Source organism: Rutidosis leptorrhynchoides, chromosome 2 (genome assembly GCF_046630445.1).
Source record: "Rutidosis leptorrhynchoides isolate AG116_Rl617_1_P2 chromosome 2, CSIRO_AGI_Rlap_v1, whole genome shotgun sequence".
Taxonomy (NCBI): Eukaryota; Viridiplantae; Streptophyta; class Magnoliopsida; order Asterales; family Asteraceae; genus Rutidosis; species Rutidosis leptorrhynchoides.
Window position 1 is genome coordinate 451,824,563 of NC_092334.1, and position 19,937 is coordinate 451,844,499.

The following is a 19,937-nucleotide window of genomic DNA, read 5'->3' on the forward strand; positions in this document are numbered from 1 at the left end:
GAAAAATGAAGTTACAAGGTATAAAGCTAGACTTGTAGCTCAAGGTTTTTCTCAAAGACCAGGAATTGATTATGAGGAAACTTATTCTCCTGTTATGGATGCAATTACTTTTAGATACTTAATCAGCCTGGCAGTTTCTAAAAATTTAGAAATGCATCTCATGGATGTTGTGACTGCTTATCTATATGGATCACTTGATAGTGATATATATATGAAGATACCTGAACGATTTAAGGTATCAGAAGCAACCAATGCAAAATCCAAAGAAATGTACTCAATCAAGTTACAAAGGTCTTTATATGGGTTGAAACAATCGGGTCGCATGTGGTATAAACGATTAAGTGATTACTTGATAAGCAAAGGGTATACCAATAATCTTATTTGCCCATGTGTATTCATTAAGAAAACAACATCCGGATATGTGATCATAGTCGTTTACTTCGATGATCTTAACATCATAGGTACAAATAAAGAGATCCATGAAGCCATTCAACTTCTAAAGAAAGAATTTGAAATGAAAGATCTCGAAAAAACCAAGTATTGCGTTGGTTTGCAGATTAAGCATATGCCTAATGGTTTACTTGTACATCAAACAACTTATACAGAAAAGATTTTAAAGCGTTTCAATATGGACAAGGCAAAACCATTAAGTACTCCTATGGTTGTTAGATCACTTAATGTTGACACTGATCCATTTCGTCCCTGTGAGGATCATGAAGATATTCTAGGACCAGAAGTGCCATATCTTAGTGCAATTGGAGCTCTTATGTATCTTACAAATTGTAGAAGACCTGACATTTCTTTTGCAGTTAATTTGTTGGCAAGGTTCAGCTCAGCTCCTACCAAAAAACACTGGAATGGAATCAAACACATATTTTGATACCTTCGAGGAACTACTGATTTAGGATTATTTTATTCTAATAATTCAAAACAAGATTTAGTAGGTTATGCAGATGCAGGTTATTTATCCTAAATGGAGGTACCGCAATTTCATAGTGTTCTCAAAAACAAACACTTGTTGCAACATCATCAACTCATGCCGAAGTGATTGCATTACATGAAGCTACTCGGGAATATTTTTGGTTGAGATCAATGACATAACTTATTACTAAATCTTGTGGACTAGAACGTGATAAATGTAATAACCTGTCTTTTTCCGTTTACTTTTCGTTTAATTATTTTAAGTCCGTTATTTAATTATAACGTCTTCCGTTAACATGTGTATTTAAAATGATTCGTTTAGTTAATTCATGCACCCGCTTTTAAACTCGAGGGACTAAAGATGCCAAAGGGTTAAACTAGTGACTAGGTCAACTAGTCAAACCCTTTCCTCCACCATTCATTCCATCTTCCACTTTTCACTACTTCCATCTTTTTGCTCTCAAACTCTCAAACAAAGATTCATCATCTAAACTCGATCTAGCAAGCTTACAACAAAACAAATTACATATTTGGAATCCTTGCATCTTCCTCTTCAATTCCATACCAACTTCATCTCTTTTGAGTAACTTTCTAAAAACTCTAGATTCCTTTTTCTTGATGTTTTTGACTTATAAAAGTGTTAATTAGTGTCTATGGCTCGATTCTAACGTGAATATATGATTTGTTTGCTCGTTCTTGACACTTGGTGCATATAGCTTGAACTTGAAAAGTGACTAGTTTGATCTTGAGATTTGATTGTTTAAATGTTGTTAGATGTTAAAAGTGCATGTATTAAATGTGTTACTAGCATCACTAGCTTCATTTTGGTGTGTAGGTTGACTAAGAAAACTTCACTAACATGATTATTGATTTTGTGATTTTGGTTAGGGTTTGATAGACTTAAATATGAACTTTTGATGCATTGAATGCTATGAAATGTTGTTGGTAAGTATTTAGTTGCAATTTATGTTTAAGTACCTTCAAAACGGCATATCATACATGTAAATTGGTTGCCCGAATCATGAAACGCATTTAATGAACTTGGAGTAATTATGTTGAGCATAAATGTTGGACTTTGGTGTAATAAATGTTGGATTTAGTTGATGATATGTGTTTAGTTGTTTTCCTCATCAAAATATCTTTCCAACGATATAAGATACATGTTTTAAGTGTTTTAGGTTCACAATTTATGTTTGAATGAGTTCTGGTTCGAGACTTGTAAAATTTCAGCAAATGCAGAAGCTCAGGTGTTTGGACGCCGTCCCAAACCTTGGATGTCGTCCAATCCTTCATTGCTGGACGCCATCCAGCCATTTTGGACGACGTCCAAATGAATTGCAAAGGGCTGTCCAACTTGGTCATTTGACGTTTAATTCTAACTATGCTACGCACCTTCGATTAACATGTAACTTGTTCTAACATGCTCATATATGATTATATAACTCAGAAAAATTGTTCGAGACCTGACCCTAATGTGTTGACTTTTTTGTTGACTTTGACTTGACCAAAGTTGACTTTTACTCAAACTTATACAATACTTTATTTAATCGTTATAACCTCTCTCTTGTACGTGTATCTTGCTTGAAACTTGACAACGTGATTCACATGCTATATAATCGAGTCGTAATGAGCCATAGGAATAATTGAACAACTTTAACCGACCGTGTTTACCGTTATTGATACAACCTATTTGATTAGGTCAAGACTAGCATTCGTCCTTGCACACATTTACTTTGTGAAGTACCTTTATACTCGTGCACTCGAGGTAAGATCATAGTCCCACTTTTTCAACAACTTTTACTCTTTAAATTATGGGATGAGAAACATATACGTATCATACTTTTATACCTTGAACACAAGTACGAAAACAAACATTCCACGTGCTAGTTAGAACAAAAAGCCTCAATTCAACTATCATTAGTTACAGTTGTAGGGTGTAAGCAAGAACTTATGTTGTGTGGATCCATGCGGCTTGACGCGCCCTCATTCGGACGGTTCGCTACCCTTAGCGGATGAAATATATTTTCGAGTATAGTGTATGTTCTAACACTACGTAACAAGGTATAAAATAGTTAAGTCTTGATAATTGGGTGCTCCATAAACGTACAACAACTTTGGAATGCAAACAATTTGGATAATCAACTTATACAAAATCTTGTGGTTCAAAACAACGTTTACTAATACACCTATGATTTCACCAACATTTTTCGTTGACAGTTTTCTATATATTTTCTCAGGTCCTTGAACGCTAAGTGATACATGCTTCCGCACTCTATTTTGATACTTGCTTGGATGTCAAGTATACATGCATACATGGAGCATCTTTTGACTTTACTTTAAATTGTGTCGCATAGGTTTCATTTGTACTTTAAACGTTGTAATGTAACTAGTCGTTGAACTACTTTTGTAAACCATGAATCATCCTCACATTTGAAATGAATGCAACATACTTTTGGTCAAACTTTATGTTAAAGACTTATGACCACGTAACGGGACCTAAGTTGATGGCGCCGTCAATAGCGACTTTGTCAGGTCGTCACAATAAAAGTCCCACAACTATCTATGAAGATAATGCAGCTTGCATAGCACATATGAAAGAATGGTATATCAAAAGTGACCGAACAAAACACATACCTCCTAGATTCTTCTCATACACCCAAGATCTCATTAAGAACAACCATATTGAAATGAGATATGTTCAATCCAGCAAAAACTCTGCTGATCTTTTCACCAAAGCACTTCCAACTGCTATTTTCAGAACGCATGTTCACAATATTGGCATGAGGCATGTTCAAAAGATATAACAGCTCAACGATGTCCACTTGAGGGGGAGTCAACTCTATGCTGCACTTTTTTTCTCTTAGCTAAAGTTTTTTTCACTGGGTTTTTCTTTAGCAAGGTTTTAAAGAGGCAGTGCTAGTTGCTCTATAATAAAATTGTCATCCAAGGGGGAGTGTTATATATCTATCAATAATTTATCAAGTGGATAATAATTCAAGTGGACAAGAGTCCGTGAATGTATAGTATGAATGGATGCCAATTTTTCTAATCTACAATAGTAAATATTTTTAGTATATATATGTACCTAAATGTAATCACCGAGAGCACACAAATTCTTACATGAATAAGAAAAATATATTGCTATTCCTCTTTGCTATTAATCCTTCACACTACAAAGAATTTATCAAAGCTTAGGCCAAAGGTAGTTATAAACTTCTAACTCTTAACAAATATACCATTTATAAACTCAAATAATAGGATCTTTATGACATAAGCACTTTAACTAATAACTACCATGAAATGAGAGCTCGCCACGTCAACAAGATGACATCAACTATCTTTTATTAAATAATATAGATATAGATTTTTCACTTTACTCTTTTTTTCTTCAAAATTTTCAAAATATACCATTCGATTGGCTAATGTTTTTTCAAACTCGGCATTTTATTCGAACGCAACATACGAGCCTGTAGCCTAAAAAATGTGTCATGATCCCATTTATTGAGTTCGAACAATTTCTGCGAGTTCGAACAAATATGTGTTCGAACTTAAATTCAAACAAGTATCCATTCGAACTCAGTAGAAACATGTTCAAACTGAGTTTCAATGGACAGCTTTTCTTTGAAAGAGGTCGTAACAACAAAGGTTAAGTTTGAACTAAAATCGAGTCAAACGAATGGTGTCTTTGGGTATTTTATTTTAAAAAAATTGTAAATTAAAAAATACTTAAAAATGTATTTTAATTAACTTCCTTTATATAGGGGTTAGGAGGGGTTATTGAAAAGAATAATGTGTTTTTTAACGATGAACTTTATTTTTTTTAACGTTGGTAATAAGGTCATTGAAAAACGATGAACTTTATGTAACAACCTTACTTTTTTTGTTAACTATTATTTTAATCCTTTAACGCCGTTAATTACCTTCTTTGTGTCTAATGATTTTAAGATAACTTTTGTGTTATAATTTGTTAGTAAATATTATAAATATTATTTATAATATTTATGTGATAATTTGAAATTTTAAGAATTCCCATTCTTAGTTAATTAAGCGTAACGACCGTAAACCGACTTTTGACTCACGATTCGAAGAGGTAATATTTTTATATTATTATTTATTAATAAATATTGTCCTTAATATTTATTGGAGATTAAGTGTATTTTTGGATATTCCAAATCTTAATTTATTTAATTGAAACATGACAGCCGTTAGAGACCGTTAGCGGTTTGACTTTTCCGAGACCGTTAGTTTTTAGGATTCCCAATACTTTTAAGGACATTCTTATTCTTATGTCATTCTCATTCATAATTATCATTTGTAATAATTTATTTATCTCTGTGCTATTCTTAGTACACCGTTTAAGAATTTAATCGTTATCGCGTATCGTAAAAATCACCGAGACTCGCAGGTTTGCGTGTAATCTTTTAGTGGTCAAAATAGGAGAAACTAAACTTCTGAGAACCCCTTTTTAACTTCCAAAAGTCGTTGCTCTAGTGGAGGGGGTGTTTGTGCATTATTTTGAAACATGTTAGGTATTTAAGGCTAGTTAATCTTGCCCTGATCTTATTTTCTCCTACTTCTTTCTTGGCCTCACCTAAACCATGACCTAAAACAGCCCCACACACCTTCATCATTATTGTGGCCTTCTTCATCATCTACACCATCGAATTTTTGCCCGATCGTTAAATAAATCATACATTTGTAACCTACGCGCGAAGAGCTACACTATACACCGTACAATTTTTTGATTTGTGTAACAACCCTGCTTTTTCTGTCACTTTTGTTAAGTGTCCGTTAGTCGATTTAACGGTGACTATTTGAATTTTATGTGTTTAAGTGTATTAAATGCATACGTGATTCTTGGAGGGTTATTTGAATTAATATGGGTTGATATTAATCGATTAAAATATTTCAGATGAAAGAAATACGATAAAAACGTTACTATTTGATTAACGACAAAAAAACTGTTTTTCGAGCAACGAAACGCTCGGGTTTATTTTAATAATTATTTTATTAATTATTAACTTTTGAAATATTTAATTTATTGGGTTTTAATAAATTAAACGTTTGGTTGCGTTTTAACGATCGGTATAGCGTTTCGGGACTTCGGATGTTTTAAACGGCACTTGAAACGAACCACGATTACACGCTTTTGCAAAACGAGAGTCCGGGAAACCCATGTGGGTCCCATTCATCCGAAAACCCCATCCCACCCCTTTTACCTTTGAATTTTGCATACTTGAGGGACTTATGTGCTAATTATCGAATTAGGGGTTTAATATAAATAGGCAAGTTAACCCCCATAATCCCCCTAAACCCTATTTTAGTCGACATCTCCCCCCCCTCCCTCTCTTGAACCGTCAACACCACCACCAACCCTAGCACTATCAATTTTGATTTTTTGATCAAGTCTCGTACACGAATATTGCAATTCTCATCGCTGTCTACGCGTTGGTGTAATCAATTTAGTGATTCAAGGTATAATTTTGCAAACCCTAGATCTAAAATTTCTGATTTGATTAAGTTTTATAGATTAGGTTGGTCAATTGCTCGATTCATCGTGTTTGTGTGTGTTATTAATCATTGATTTGATCGTATTGATTGTTTTGCATGAAAAACCGAATTGTTTATTGATGATACTGATATGTTGAAGTTATTTTCTGTAAATTATTATTATCTAGATGGAAAGAGATCGAAAAATTAATAACGATAGGCTCAAGAATCAAGTGATTTCATTATCGTATGCTTTAGTTATGTTAAATCGAAGTGTTGTTGTGATCTTGCCATGAATCCGAATTTTCTGAGTTAATTGTTTTGTGAATTATGTTATGACATGATTAATATTGTATAGATGACTTAAGAACATTCAAGTTAGACTAGGATATCATGCAATTTGGATTTATAATGCTCACGTTATGCTTGTTTGATCGTATATGAAAAACTGATTTACGCGGTAACTTAAAATAAATGTTTAAGGCTATTTGAAGCGTGATATTGTATTAGGTCTTTGCATATCTGGAAAAATTACTTTTAGTAGATAACTTTTCATCTGTTCCTTGTGTCATTTGGATTTGTGAAGCTTGCGTAATGTGCGCGCGAACATGGTAACTTGCATGCTGTCCAAATCTGTAACGTTTGCATCTTTTGCCCTATAACTTGATTTGTGCATGCTTTGAGACCTTAGCCTTCTGGATAATAAATATTTACATGTTATGTGATAAATTTCTAGTTTACTGTGACCTCTGAAACTTGATACATTGTGCGCACTAGAGCCATAGTTTTGGTAAATTCTGAAATGAGCTGAAACAGAACATCCAACTTGATGGAATAAACTGTACCAATTGGCTAAACCAAAGTTGCTTATTTTCAGATATGTGATAATTTGATTTGTCCTTGAACCATGGCCACTAACCTTGTATCAATTGCATCTCCCTAGGTCCGGTTATAGCAAAAACGAGATTGGTGCGCAGTCAAAAAACTGATTTAGTGAATCATGAATGCGTCCATTATGAAACCCGACTTATGTGTATCGTATGAGACCCTGATATTGTATTTTGGAAACGTTTATATGTCTAGTTAAGATCTGGAACTTTTCATACTACCATGAATTATGTGTTATGAGATATTGTGCATCGTTTGCAACTTGTTCATGAATGTTATGCTAGACGAAAAACTGTGATCGCGTATTTGACAAACTTTGATCTGAAACATGTTAGTTGACCTACGTTTGACATGTTGACCAACATTTGATATGAACCTACTGATGTTGACTTTAGTTGACTACATTGACCAAGTTTGACTTTTAGTTTGACTTTTGGTTTGACTTTTGTTGACTTGTATGAATTAATTGACTTTTATTTTGAAACGAGTCGAGTCGAGCAATAAGACAACTTATTCTATGAAACTCTATGTTAAAGGATATAAATAATGACCAACCTATATATGTATACTTAGGTTGCTTTACTCGGATATAAACTATACAAGTTATTTGCTTACGTTTGTTCAAGAGCTATTCAAAGGTGATTCTACAATCCTATTTTTACTTATTATTTTTTGGGATGAGAATACACACCGTTATTTATACAATTTTTATAAATGATTTTTATATTGTCACAATTACTGTTTATTACATATTGAGTTGTGTCCAAAAATCCCCTAGCTTGAATACTTTTATTACCTTCGGGTAAGCATAATTTAGATGGACAGATCCGTTAGGTAGACAAACCTCGCCCAAACCTATTAACCGTGGCGCATTTACTTTGAACTTTTTATACACTCGGACAAGTGTAAACATTTTTATGGGGTAAGGGAGTGTAGTGGCTTCTATACTCATGTCATTGTTAGTATTCAGGTGCTTAGGTATTATGTAACATTTGGCAACTTCGGGTTGTGCGTATTAAAATCTTGTGGACAATGGAATTAAACTATTTTCTGATAAACCATTTTCAAACACTACTTACATTATAAACTTGTGAATTCACCAACATTATTGTTGACCTGTTTTGCGTGTTTGTATTCTCAGGTCTTTAAGAGGTGTATGCTTTCGTTGTGTTAGATGATATGGTCTGGCCGAGGAGTCAGCATGTTTTAAATAAAGATAATTATTACTTTCGCATTTAAACTTTTACATACGTTTAATTACTATTGGCTTATGGTTACGATCACAATAGTGTTACTTGTTTTGAAATTATTGACTTATGCGTTGAAAGTCAAGTTTTTAATAAAATTAAATGCGATTGTTTTGAAACATCTCATATAGAGGGCGTAAATGTGAACTGTGGGACCTATGAGTGACACGCCGTTATATGGGAATTTGGCGGGGTGTCACAGTTGGTATCAGAGCAGATCGATTACCTAGGACTAGGCTGCATTAGAGTGTCAAATTTTAGGACATCTTTTGAGTCTGGACTGTAACCCTAAACTTGCTAAGTTACATGAACCATAGTTACGCTACTTATTACCTTACTTGAACGATATGATTTCTAAGTATACTAACTTTGTGTTTTTCTTGAGTGCTAGATGACTTCCTCCAATCCTGTCATTCTTACCGACTCTGACACAGAAACCGAGGAGACCGTGCAAGCACAAGGAAACACTATACTAGAGTTTATGGATGAAACTGAGTCTGAACCCGAAAGGCAGTCCGAAGCGGAGGACGGGGAAGAGCCGGAAGAGGAAGAGCCGGAAGAGGATTCTGAGGAGGACCCGAAAGCCGAATCAGAATCTGAATCTAATTTACCCAATTCTCATGCTCGTTCCCCGTCACCTTTTGTTTATCCCGACTTTGCTAATCCCTACGGACCGAGAGGCCACCGTAGGATACTGAAAGGACCTGCTCGAGGAAATAACCCATTCTGTAGGAGTTTTCGCTACGACAACCAATCACTTGAGATGTGTCGCCGTTATCATCCCTATGACGCATCTACTTCCACTTCTAAACCTAGTACATCTACTGCTGCTGCTGCTAATGACAACAAACCCAACGACCTTACGTCCAGAGTTGAGTACCTAGAGAGGATGGTCGCGTATTTGTTGAAGGAGCTTCAAAAGCAGAAGTAGAGATTGCTCGTTTGGAGTTGTTCCACGCTATTAGAAACTATTTTATTATTATCGCTTATTACTCAATAATTGCACATACATTGCTTGGTGTGGTTTTGCTTTTATGATTTTTACATGACATAAGGGATTATGTACTTTCTTTGGTTATGCATGGATTTTGAATGCGGATTTTTCTACTCAACGTGATTAGTTACTATTGTGAATGGTTATCATTACAACTACTGTTGCTACTTAGTGATTGATACCACTACTATATACTGTACATGCTATTATTACTACTAAGCACTATGTACCACTACTACCACTACTATCACTAGTGGCACTACTGTCACTACTATCACTTCTGTCATTTCTTACTGCTACTAGTGCTGCTTAACACTACTTCTGAAGCGGCCTTTCCTAATCCATAAGGACGAATACAATAACATATGGTTACAATGCGAGGTATTTGACCTCTATATGATAAGTTTTACAAACATTGCATTCGCTTTTAAAAGACAACTTTCATTTCATCGAAAGTTGATAGGCATGCATACCATTTCATAATATATCCAAACTATAAATGACTTAATGATAATCTTGTTGACTTCAACGACTCGAATGCAACGTATTTTGAAATATGCCATGAATGACTCCAAATAATATCTTTAAAATGAGCAAATGCACAGCGGAAGATTTCTTTCGAACCTGAGAGTAAACATGCTTAAAAGTGTCAACCAAAAGGTTGGTGAGTTCATTAGTTTATCATAATCCATCATTTCCATAATTTTAATAGACCACGAGATTTCATTTTTATAAATAATCTGCAGGAATACTCATCTGTAAAAAAATCATCATACAGGAACACTCATCTGTATAAAATGCATTCATACGAATAAACACCTGGTAACCGACATTAACAAAATGCATATAGGATATCCTCAAACATACATGAACACTCATCTGTATAATCGTACAGGAACACTCATATGTACAAATAATAATTCAGTCGTAGAATGTTTTTAAGTACTCGTGTCTATTTCGTCAAACATTTCTAAAAGCAGCGTATTTATTCACAGTCCTAAAAATATATATTGCAAAAGCATTTAAAAATGGAGCAAATGAAACTCACGATACTGTATTTCGTAGCAATAATGCAAATGACGGCACTGAACAAGTGTAGGGTTGACCTCGGATTCACGAACCTATATTAAGTATATATATTTATATGTTAGTCAATATCTGCCTAACAATTTAGGTCAAGTCGTAGTGTATCACAATCCTAATGCTCGAGATTATCATGCAAAAGTCATCAAAAGTCAACAAAAGTCAACTTGACCCAAAATGACTTCCAAAATCTATACTTGTTTAATATATAATTTAAACATAGTCGTTTATATATTTAAATATATTTATTAGATTTTATTAGAGTAAATAATACAAGTCATTTATTAATAAATAAAATTTATATTAAAATTTATATATGATAAAAATATACTTTTATATATCTTAAATAATAAAATTTATAAAGTTCACTTAATATCATAAAAATCTAGTGGTATGTATTATTAATGTAATTATATTACGTGTGGTAAAAATATCTTTGTATCACATATTTATTTGATAAAATAATATTGATAATAATAATAATGAGTAAAAGTTGTATTATTTTGTAATAATAATTATTATTATTCTACTAATAATAATAATAACAATATTTATTTACTAATGATGATATTAATTTTAATAAAATGATAATTCAAATCATGATAATTTTAATAATAGCGATACTTTTTAATATTAACTGTAATAATAATAATATTTTATATAAAAATAATAATTCTGTTCAAAATGATAATTTTTAATAATAATAATACTAAAATGATAATAATAATGATATTTTATAATAACAATGATATTTCTATTAAAAATGATAATTTTAATAAAAATGGCAATTTTAATATTAATGTTACTTTTAATAATAATAATAATAATAATAATAATAATGATAAAAATAATGAAAACGATATTTTTATCTAAATCAATATCTTAACAATATTTTAACTGAATCATGATACTTATACTCATTATTTCTTAATAGACTTGCTTAATAACTTTTAGTCCTCTTTTATATCGCATTCATAATAATGATAATAATAATAGTAATCATAATAACTAGATGATACTAATATTAGTTTTTAATGATAATGATACTAATAATAATAAATATTATAATAATATTAATGATAATACTAATAATAATAATAATAATGATAATAATAATAATAATGATAATATTAATAATAACCTTAATGATAGTAACGATAGTAATAATAATAATAACAATTTTTAATGATAATACTTATATTAATAACGATAATGATAATGATAATAATAATAATAATAATAATAATAATAATAATAATAATAATAATAATAATAATAATAATAATAATAATAATAATAACAACGACGATAATAACGACGATAGTAATAATAATAATCATTTTAATAATAATACTAAAATTAATGATAATTCAGTGACTATATCTTTTAATTCGTTCATCGAAACCATACGATATCTAAATGAAAAGTTATTAATTTTTCGCCAGTTTTCCAAGGACATGCATATCATATACCTTATCTCAGTAGCATATGTATCAAATTCATGATTTATCATAAACTATCTAACAAAAGAAATTAAGCATACAAGCATGCATAACATATATACTCGAGCACTAGTCATGGATACACTATTAATATATAAAAGATAAGATATGAATACTCACGTATCAATATTGTGATTCAATATTGCAGAAAAGTACGTAGACGCGACGGACATGTCAAATGCTAGGTTGACATCACGAGCTATACCCCCGAACATTAAACATAACCTCTATAGCTATAACCCATAATTTTCTTAGCTATATCCCGCTCGAAAAACCCGTTTGAAAATAACTCGCTCATGACCTTGTCGTAGTATTTTATGTATAATACTAATAATAATACTACTACTAATAATGATAATACGATTAATAATAATAATATTAATCTTAATAATAATAATAATAATAATAATAATATTAATATAAATAATAATAATAATCATACGGAGTGTAAGAAAGAAGAAGGAAATATGCATGAATGAGAAATGAACTCGCTCATTTTATAGACTTCAGCCACCAACCCTACCCATGCGATCGCATGGGATTTATGGGGCTTAGCCATGCGATCGCATGGTGCCCTGTTCCGGCTGTCAATTGATTTTTCACGTGGGCTGCTGGGTTTAATATTATATTTTATATATAATATATTTAATTTATACTAGCTTAAGACCCGCAAAATTTGTGGGTCAATTTCAGGGGTTAGATCAAATATGATTTTCTTAATTTATTAGTTGTTTAGAATTTTTTGATAGTTGGAATACAATTATGAGAATATTGAATATGTTCTATTGAAACAAAGGTACATGTATATGGATAAAATTAAATACGTAACTGAGATAAACATAATTGGGAAAAGCTAACTTTTGCTCTAAAGGCACATGTTAAGAACCATTAATGATGTCAAAGTTTCTCTGAATAATATAAAATTGTAATTAATACATATGTAAATTAGGAAATTTATGAGTTTGATAAATTAATTTTGTAATATATTTGAAAATTTTGAGTGTAATAAATGAGGTTTAACTTGTGCCCTTAGGGCATGCGTTAGCCAATCCCAACATAATTTACTAACAACTAATGTTACCCTTACTACATAGTTTGAAACACATTCAGTGCTTCTACCGAGCTCCTTTTCTTATCCGAGTTCATTAAGTGCAACAGTGTAAACTATCCTAAAATGCTTTATCGTGATATTTTCAAGGCTTACAACAATGATAATTGTTAGACAAATGAACGATCAAGTAAGTATCATCACCACAAGATGATAATCTAGAAATGACAAAATGGGTGGGTCTTATGGCTGCTTAAAGGGTCAAATGGGTGTGGTTGGGCTGCAGAAACCTACATTTTTCAACTCTTTACAAGTATCTGTAAAAAATTAATGGATTAGTTATGATTCATAATTTATCTAACTTTTTTATTTAAAAAAACTAAAATAGAATTTGCAATTTTCAATCCATTAACCTGTTCCCCTTCGGCTAAGTTATTTGATCCAAACCATAATGATCCATTCAGATGTAAAGATTATAAACAACAAAATAAACAAAAGGTAACACTACCGAAGCTGTGAAGCTGTACACCAGATATAAGCAATATACCCTCAATTTCAACAACTAACTTTGCTCAAAACCTGATCAAAGATTATAGGAAGTTTCAACATAAAACAATAGACTCAAAATAAATCATACGCTCTATAGTCACTATATATACAATCTGAGTATATACAATCAGAGTATATATACAATCAAGCATATGCTCTATAGTAAAAAATTACACTTTGATTCTCATTAGATAGATTCTTTATTATCCTTATATTAATACTATATATTCAATCCGAAAAATAGCTACAGTAACTCCAGACGTCAATTTTGACTTTTACTGAATTTTGACTTTTTAGGTCGTTTTCGCATAGTTATATAGTAGTAGTTGTAGTAAGTAAACACAAAAACAAAGCTGGAGTAGTTACTAAGGCATGGTTTTCTTGATTAAGAGGTCAGCTGTTCGAGCCCTGCTAACCCCATACCCTTTTCTTTCTTTTTTTCCTCTTTTACACATTTAGCCCCTTTTTCTTTTAACTTTTCATAATGCACCATTAATATTTTTTATTTTTAATTCACTGACTTTCATTCTTTTATTTTTAAATTCTTTTTATAATCTAATCTTTTTTTTTCCGCAATATTTATATAACTTCTTCTATTTTTTTACCGCTTTTTTATATTTTATTTAAAATATTTAATTTTACTTCTTTTTCTACTTTACAATTTCTTTTTCATACTCCTACACTTCTAATATGAATATTTAAATTATCTTAATTTTAACTATTTTAATTATTAATTTGAAACGTATCTTCTCTATTATTTTATTATGCTTATTAACGTTTAAGTATTTAATTTAAAAACATAAGTTTCGTACAGTGAAAAACTGAGTAGTTATATTATATATAAAAATAAGGGGTCCGCCGCAGCACGCGGCTGACCCCTAAACTTGTCACGTTCATTCGTAGGATAGTGGCGACCTGAAGAAAAGGAAATTTTCATAGGTAACACAATCAATCTGTACATAATTATTCTCCACTAAGTTGCACATTAAGATATGATTTCTAAATATGTGGTATACAACTAGAGAGATGCACTAAAGTACGATAGATGCAATAGTCGTCTAAGATCATTAAAACTATATAATGAAGTGCATCTTAAACTCGTTTTGACCAACCATTGTGACACAATAATATTTTGACTCGGCTGACTAAACCGACCTGCCTCCCCATTACGCACCCTATAAGATTTGATTCATCATTATACACATATTAGTTTAGTTGTTGTTAAACCTTCAACTATAATCTTCTATAGCAGGTACAGAACATAACTATCTTTACATCTAATGGATCTGTAATTTTACCATATAAGGTCCAAAATACAAAGAGGGATTTTGATTTTTGGGTGTAAGAAGAAAAAAAAGGTAAGACTAACCTTATAATTGTGTATGAAATTGTTGTCTGCTAAATATTGTTCAGATTTCCTCTTCTAGACCTGTAAGCAACAGCCATACATCAAACAAACTTTCTCATGATTAAGCATTTATAGCGTGACTAAAAGGACACCTACAAAGTTACTATTATTTAGGAGAACACATCTAATCTAATCTAATTATATGCAATAATAATGTGGATATATTTAATGTTATGATAAGTTTGGGTACTCGAGTGGAACTGGACAATGATATAGGCATGTTGGCAAAAGTACTCGAAGCTTTATATAAATAAAATAGTAATAATCCTGTAGACCATACATCGAATTTCATTTAAGGTATTTATGCATTACTGAATAAAACAAATTACCTCTGTTTTGCGTTGCAGTATCATGCACCACAGAGAAACACCTTACACATATGTCAACATGCTACTGTCTGATTAGAACTTTTTTTCTTCTTAAATATCCGAATATGACAAAAATAATCCTCGCTTACACATATCTGTTTTTTTAGATATTTTAAATTTAGTTTCTCATTGAGTTCTAGAACAATATACCTGAAAGTTTTATTAATTCATCATTCCGACACAAGTGCACCTTGCATCATTCCGACACAGTGCACCTTGCATTTATTAATTCATCGTTCAGCCCTAATGTGGCACGTACCATCATAACCTTGTTTTTACCCAAAACACTTTTTAGTCATCATCCAACCTGCCCGACCCACCCAATTTGCCACCCTTAATTGTATATTCCTTAAGACCAACTTATTTAGCAAAATGACAATATAGACAAATCATTTAGATTTTCCTATAAATACATTATGATGTTTCCACTTAGTTGTAAAAAATACCTGTCAGGATCTTATGATACGTCTCCGTTACCAAAAAAATGCTTAGCAGTTACCATAATTTCAAGCTGGTAGACACAAATGCGAGTGAATAGGTTGCTTAATACGCCTAATAGATGATTTTCGATATAGAAATTAGAAAATATCAACGATATACAACCTTGGATGTAGTCTACCTTTCAAGTAGGCACAAGTATAGAAGTACTTGACATTTTGTTAGTAATTACTGCTTGCAGATCATGCACTTTGTTGTTCCTAATGGCGATCACCTAAAGGCGAACACAACAAATATGTTAAGATGCAAAGTATTACACATTTTAGGATGCAAGCATTACACAAATAATTAAAAAGATAATCGATAAATATCTGTTTTCAGAATTTCCAAAAAAAAAAAAAATCTTACACATTACACCCTTTTTTAAAGGTAGACACTATTAGGTACACAAATTAAGTTTTACAGCATACCTTAATATATGAGTTAGATTCAATGGACGGAGGATCAAATCTTTTTAATACGAATCAACTGCACAATCATTTGGTGCTTGCAAAAGTGTAGATAGAATAAATAAACAAATTTGTAAAAGCTGAAATTCAAGTTAATTGCAAGTCAATTTGTTTCTTCATGATTTTTTTTAAAGATACAATTACATCAACAGTGAAGTTTGTTTGTAACATATCTACAACAGCTCCTAGTCCGACAACAACTACAAATTTATCTAAAATTTCAAAATGGGTTTAATAGACTAACTAAATAATCCTTGTAAAGATTCATACCCAACAACATCTAGTACGGATTGGAAATGTAAGTAGTTAAACATGGGCAAACGTATGTCATAACACATAATAATGTAGTCAAAACAGGTTAATATTATAAGTACATCTTACCAACAATATCATCAGACTTTGATCTCCATATTTGACAAATATCATCATAGCTTACAACCCTAAAAACATATCGTTCAATCACGAAAGCAGGACTTTTACGTACCTTTGTTGTACGTGAAAGGTGGATCTTAAACGCATGTTGAATGAGTTTAACATCATCATCATGTTTGCCCACACGAAAGTTGGACAGCACAAAATATTCACCTTCTTTGAACGTGTCTCCAAAGAATGTCATCCCCTGCCTATCAGTAGTCGCTCTGATTTTAAACCCCTGCCAGTATCACAAATTAACAATGAGGAGGAATGGAATTTAATAGTATCAGTATTAGTATGCAACATATCAATCCAGACAAATTAACTATGCATAAGTGTAATTAACAATTGTATGACATCTAAAAATTTACCTGTTGGTCAACCAGTATCATTTCCAAGGATGATGCATTATTCGGATTCTTCAAGTACGTCTTCCTCCAATTGATATGAACTCTAATGCATATCTTCCAATCGTTAGTCTGGTCGGTAATGAGGTTTAGTGGTGTGAAGTTTTCAACAGTAGCCATTGAATGTTTTTGTTTGTGTGTAATTGAGAATGAATGTTTTGGTATGTATTTCAATGAGAACCAATGGTCCAATTTATAGGTAAATAATACACGGTTTGATAGGATAGAAAAGGCGGTAAATTTTGATTGACATGATCAAATATGTGTGGTAATAAATCGTTACTAATGACAAGTTTAATATCGCCAGACTGTCAATCAAAAATCAATTTCACGTAATTTTAATTTGATTAAATAGTATAACTGGAAATATATCTAACTATGGTCAAATAATTGTAATATATTTAGTAGTCAACAATTGTTGTTTTTTAGGATTATCACAACCGCAAATTAGCTGTTATTGCGAGATAATTGTTCTGCCTTAATTTAGCATATCAATTTCAAGATGACATGGATATTAGACGTGATATTAGGCTCATGTAATCAATGTTAGATATTTTAAATATGGATATTGACAATCACTATCAATGTGATTTTTTTTTGTTACTATTTCGGATTAAGATCAACACTAATTTGACGTCTAATATGTAGACTTGGTTATGTTTCCACAATCCCACATATGAGTCTGTGTTGTTGTTGTTTTTTAGGATTTCATCATCATTAAAAATAGTTGTTTTTTAGGACTATGATATCTGCAATAATTTAGCATTGAGATTTCAAGATCACATCAATATTAGACGTGATATTAGGTTTATATGATATGATTGATGACCCATATTTTTAGTACTGATATTGACAATAACCAGGAAATTGGATGTAATTTGCTTAAGAATTCCATTTCACCTTCCCAGGTTATTCCAACTTATCAATAATTGTATGTAACCATTACAATTGAGAATAGCCATACCATATTGGATGTCAGGGCAGCACACTTTTATGTTGTTGAATTATTGTCATAACCCGTAAATATGATATACTCCATCATGATATCTATAAATGGTAGTAATAACTATTGTAACAAATAAGAACTGAATAAGATAACAGTCGTTTAGCACTACATAGACATAGACATCTAGATATATTTAAAGATTAATCGCCTTAAATTGCAGTAAAATATGAACTGAAAACACAAGTTTTTTTCAAGAGATTTCAATAACATACCATTCTATCAATCGTTTGTTGAGAAGAAAAAATAAATATAAAAAATTTCGCGATCGTTGACGCTAATCAAGAATCCGACAGTTGCATTGTTAATCATTTGTTGAAAAAGAAAAAGAAAAGACCCCAAATTCCCGTTTGTGCCATACACGACTTAGGAAAAAAAAACACCACAATAACCTTTGTTCAGGAAGACTTTGATTCCTTCGATATTAGTTGTGTCCGCGGGCCTGATTCATTGGAATGGTAATCGATTGTTGAACGTGTTTTAGGGCTGTGTTAATCAATTGTTGAACATATTTTAGGGTTCGAATGAATCAGGTTTTCAATTTAGGGTTCGTTTTGGGAGCATTTTAGGGATGGAATCAATAACGTGAATGAAGAGATGAGGGTGACCCCTATTTTGTGTATTTTTTCCCGTAATCTAATGTAGGGGAAGGGTATTTTGGATGTTTTAATATGTAAATATGACTTATTGATCAATAATTAAAATGAATGGTTAGATGATGGGGGTAGTAGTTGTCTATTAGTTGATCTAATGGTTACAATTCAAAGAAAAATTTTAAGATATCTCAATTAAGTTTTTCTTATAATGTATAGTGTAGATAATTATTTATATATTATATTATATTCTCATACACAGTTAACTTGTAAATTTAGTTCTGATAACTTGTACATTGTCGCTAGACATATGTCCTGGTTCCGGTTTTTCGAATGTTGTTTCGTACGCTATAAAATCTTGTACTTTATGTTTCGTGTAATGTACCTTTATCAATAACAAGACTCAAATCAATGAAAACTACCCCACTCAAAGTGTAACTTATTCATTTGAGTGTTGTGGTCATTTGCTTCTTTAAATCGTCGTTTCATTATTTACTAATATATATAATATTATTATTTGTAAGACTCGAATAATTATTGTACAGTGGTGTAAATAGGGTACTTGAAGTGTGGGAAATATTGCGCAGTTAAACAGAGGTCAGAGCCTACCCAGACTAGGGTGCGCTCAGCGCACACTTAAGGGTGCTCGTGGCGCACTGCTACTGTAGCCGGATTCTGTTTCTTTTAATTGATATTTTGGAAGGGCTTTTTGGTAAATTCACTTAGGGCTGAGTTAAGGACCACAAGATCAGTGGATGGAGTGTCATAACTCCACTTTCAACCACCTTCATCTTTCTACTTCAAGTTTAGAGTGAGAAACCCTTTGAGAAAGAGAAAGCTCAAATCAAGGAGGAAGAAGTTGATTTCGGGCCAAACCGCGTGTGTTAAATTTGTTCATCTAATCACTAGCTACGTTGTAATTGTAGTGGTAAGCTCTAACTTTGATTTCCTTATTTTAATTTGTTCAAGGGTTAGGGTTTGGGTTAGTGATGAACATAAAACCCCATATTTGGTGATTTTGGGTGTTCTTGGGTAAGATTGGGTCATGAGGACCCAAGGATGACTAGCCAAGGGT

At 31.9% G+C, this 19,937-nt stretch overlaps 1 protein-coding gene across 6 annotated transcripts; it reads right to left on the bottom strand.

Annotated features, from left to right (window-relative positions):
- Positions 1 to 13,591: 13,591 nt before the first annotated feature.
- LOC139892489 (uncharacterized) lies at positions 13,592 to 18,854 on the bottom strand. 6 transcript variants are annotated; one of them, XM_071875595.1, is made up of 9 exons: positions 18,485 to 18,854; positions 18,231 to 18,313; positions 17,231 to 17,574; positions 16,930 to 17,097; positions 16,102 to 16,210; positions 15,945 to 16,009; positions 15,460 to 15,593; positions 15,092 to 15,151; positions 13,592 to 13,752 (listed from the first exon to the last, which is right to left on the bottom strand). In XM_071875595.1, the coding sequence occupies exons 3-5, from the start codon at positions 17,384 to 17,386 to the stop codon at positions 16,121 to 16,123; spliced, it is 414 nt and encodes a 137-aa protein (XP_071731696.1). In that variant the 5' UTR covers positions 17,387 to 17,574; positions 18,231 to 18,313; positions 18,485 to 18,854; the 3' UTR covers positions 13,592 to 13,752; positions 15,092 to 15,151; positions 15,460 to 15,593; positions 15,945 to 16,009; positions 16,102 to 16,120. The 6 variants fall into 6 exon arrangements, with proteins under 6 accessions (XP_071731696.1, XP_071731695.1, XP_071731694.1 ...); XM_071875593.1 differs by lacking the exon at positions 13,592 to 13,752 and adding an exon at positions 13,781 to 14,897 and having other exon boundaries at positions 16,118 to 16,210; XM_071875592.1 differs by lacking the exon at positions 13,592 to 13,752 and adding an exon at positions 13,781 to 14,897.
- Positions 18,855 to 19,937: the final 1,083 nt, after the last annotated feature.

Excerpts from the sequence above, each read along its gene's own strand:
- LOC139892489 (XM_071875594.1), bottom strand. The coding sequence starts at position 17,386 with ATGGCTACTGTTGAAAACTTCACACCACTAAACCTCATTACCGACCAG. Across the intron at positions 17,098-17,230 it reads TGATACTGGTTGACCAACAG|GGGTTTAAAATCAGAGCGAC; the intron begins GTAAATTTTTAG and ends TGATACTGGCAG. Across the intron at positions 16,211-16,929 it reads ACCTTTCACGTACAACAAAG|GTGATCGCCATTAGGAACAA; the intron begins GTACGTAAAAGT and ends GTTCGCCTTTAG.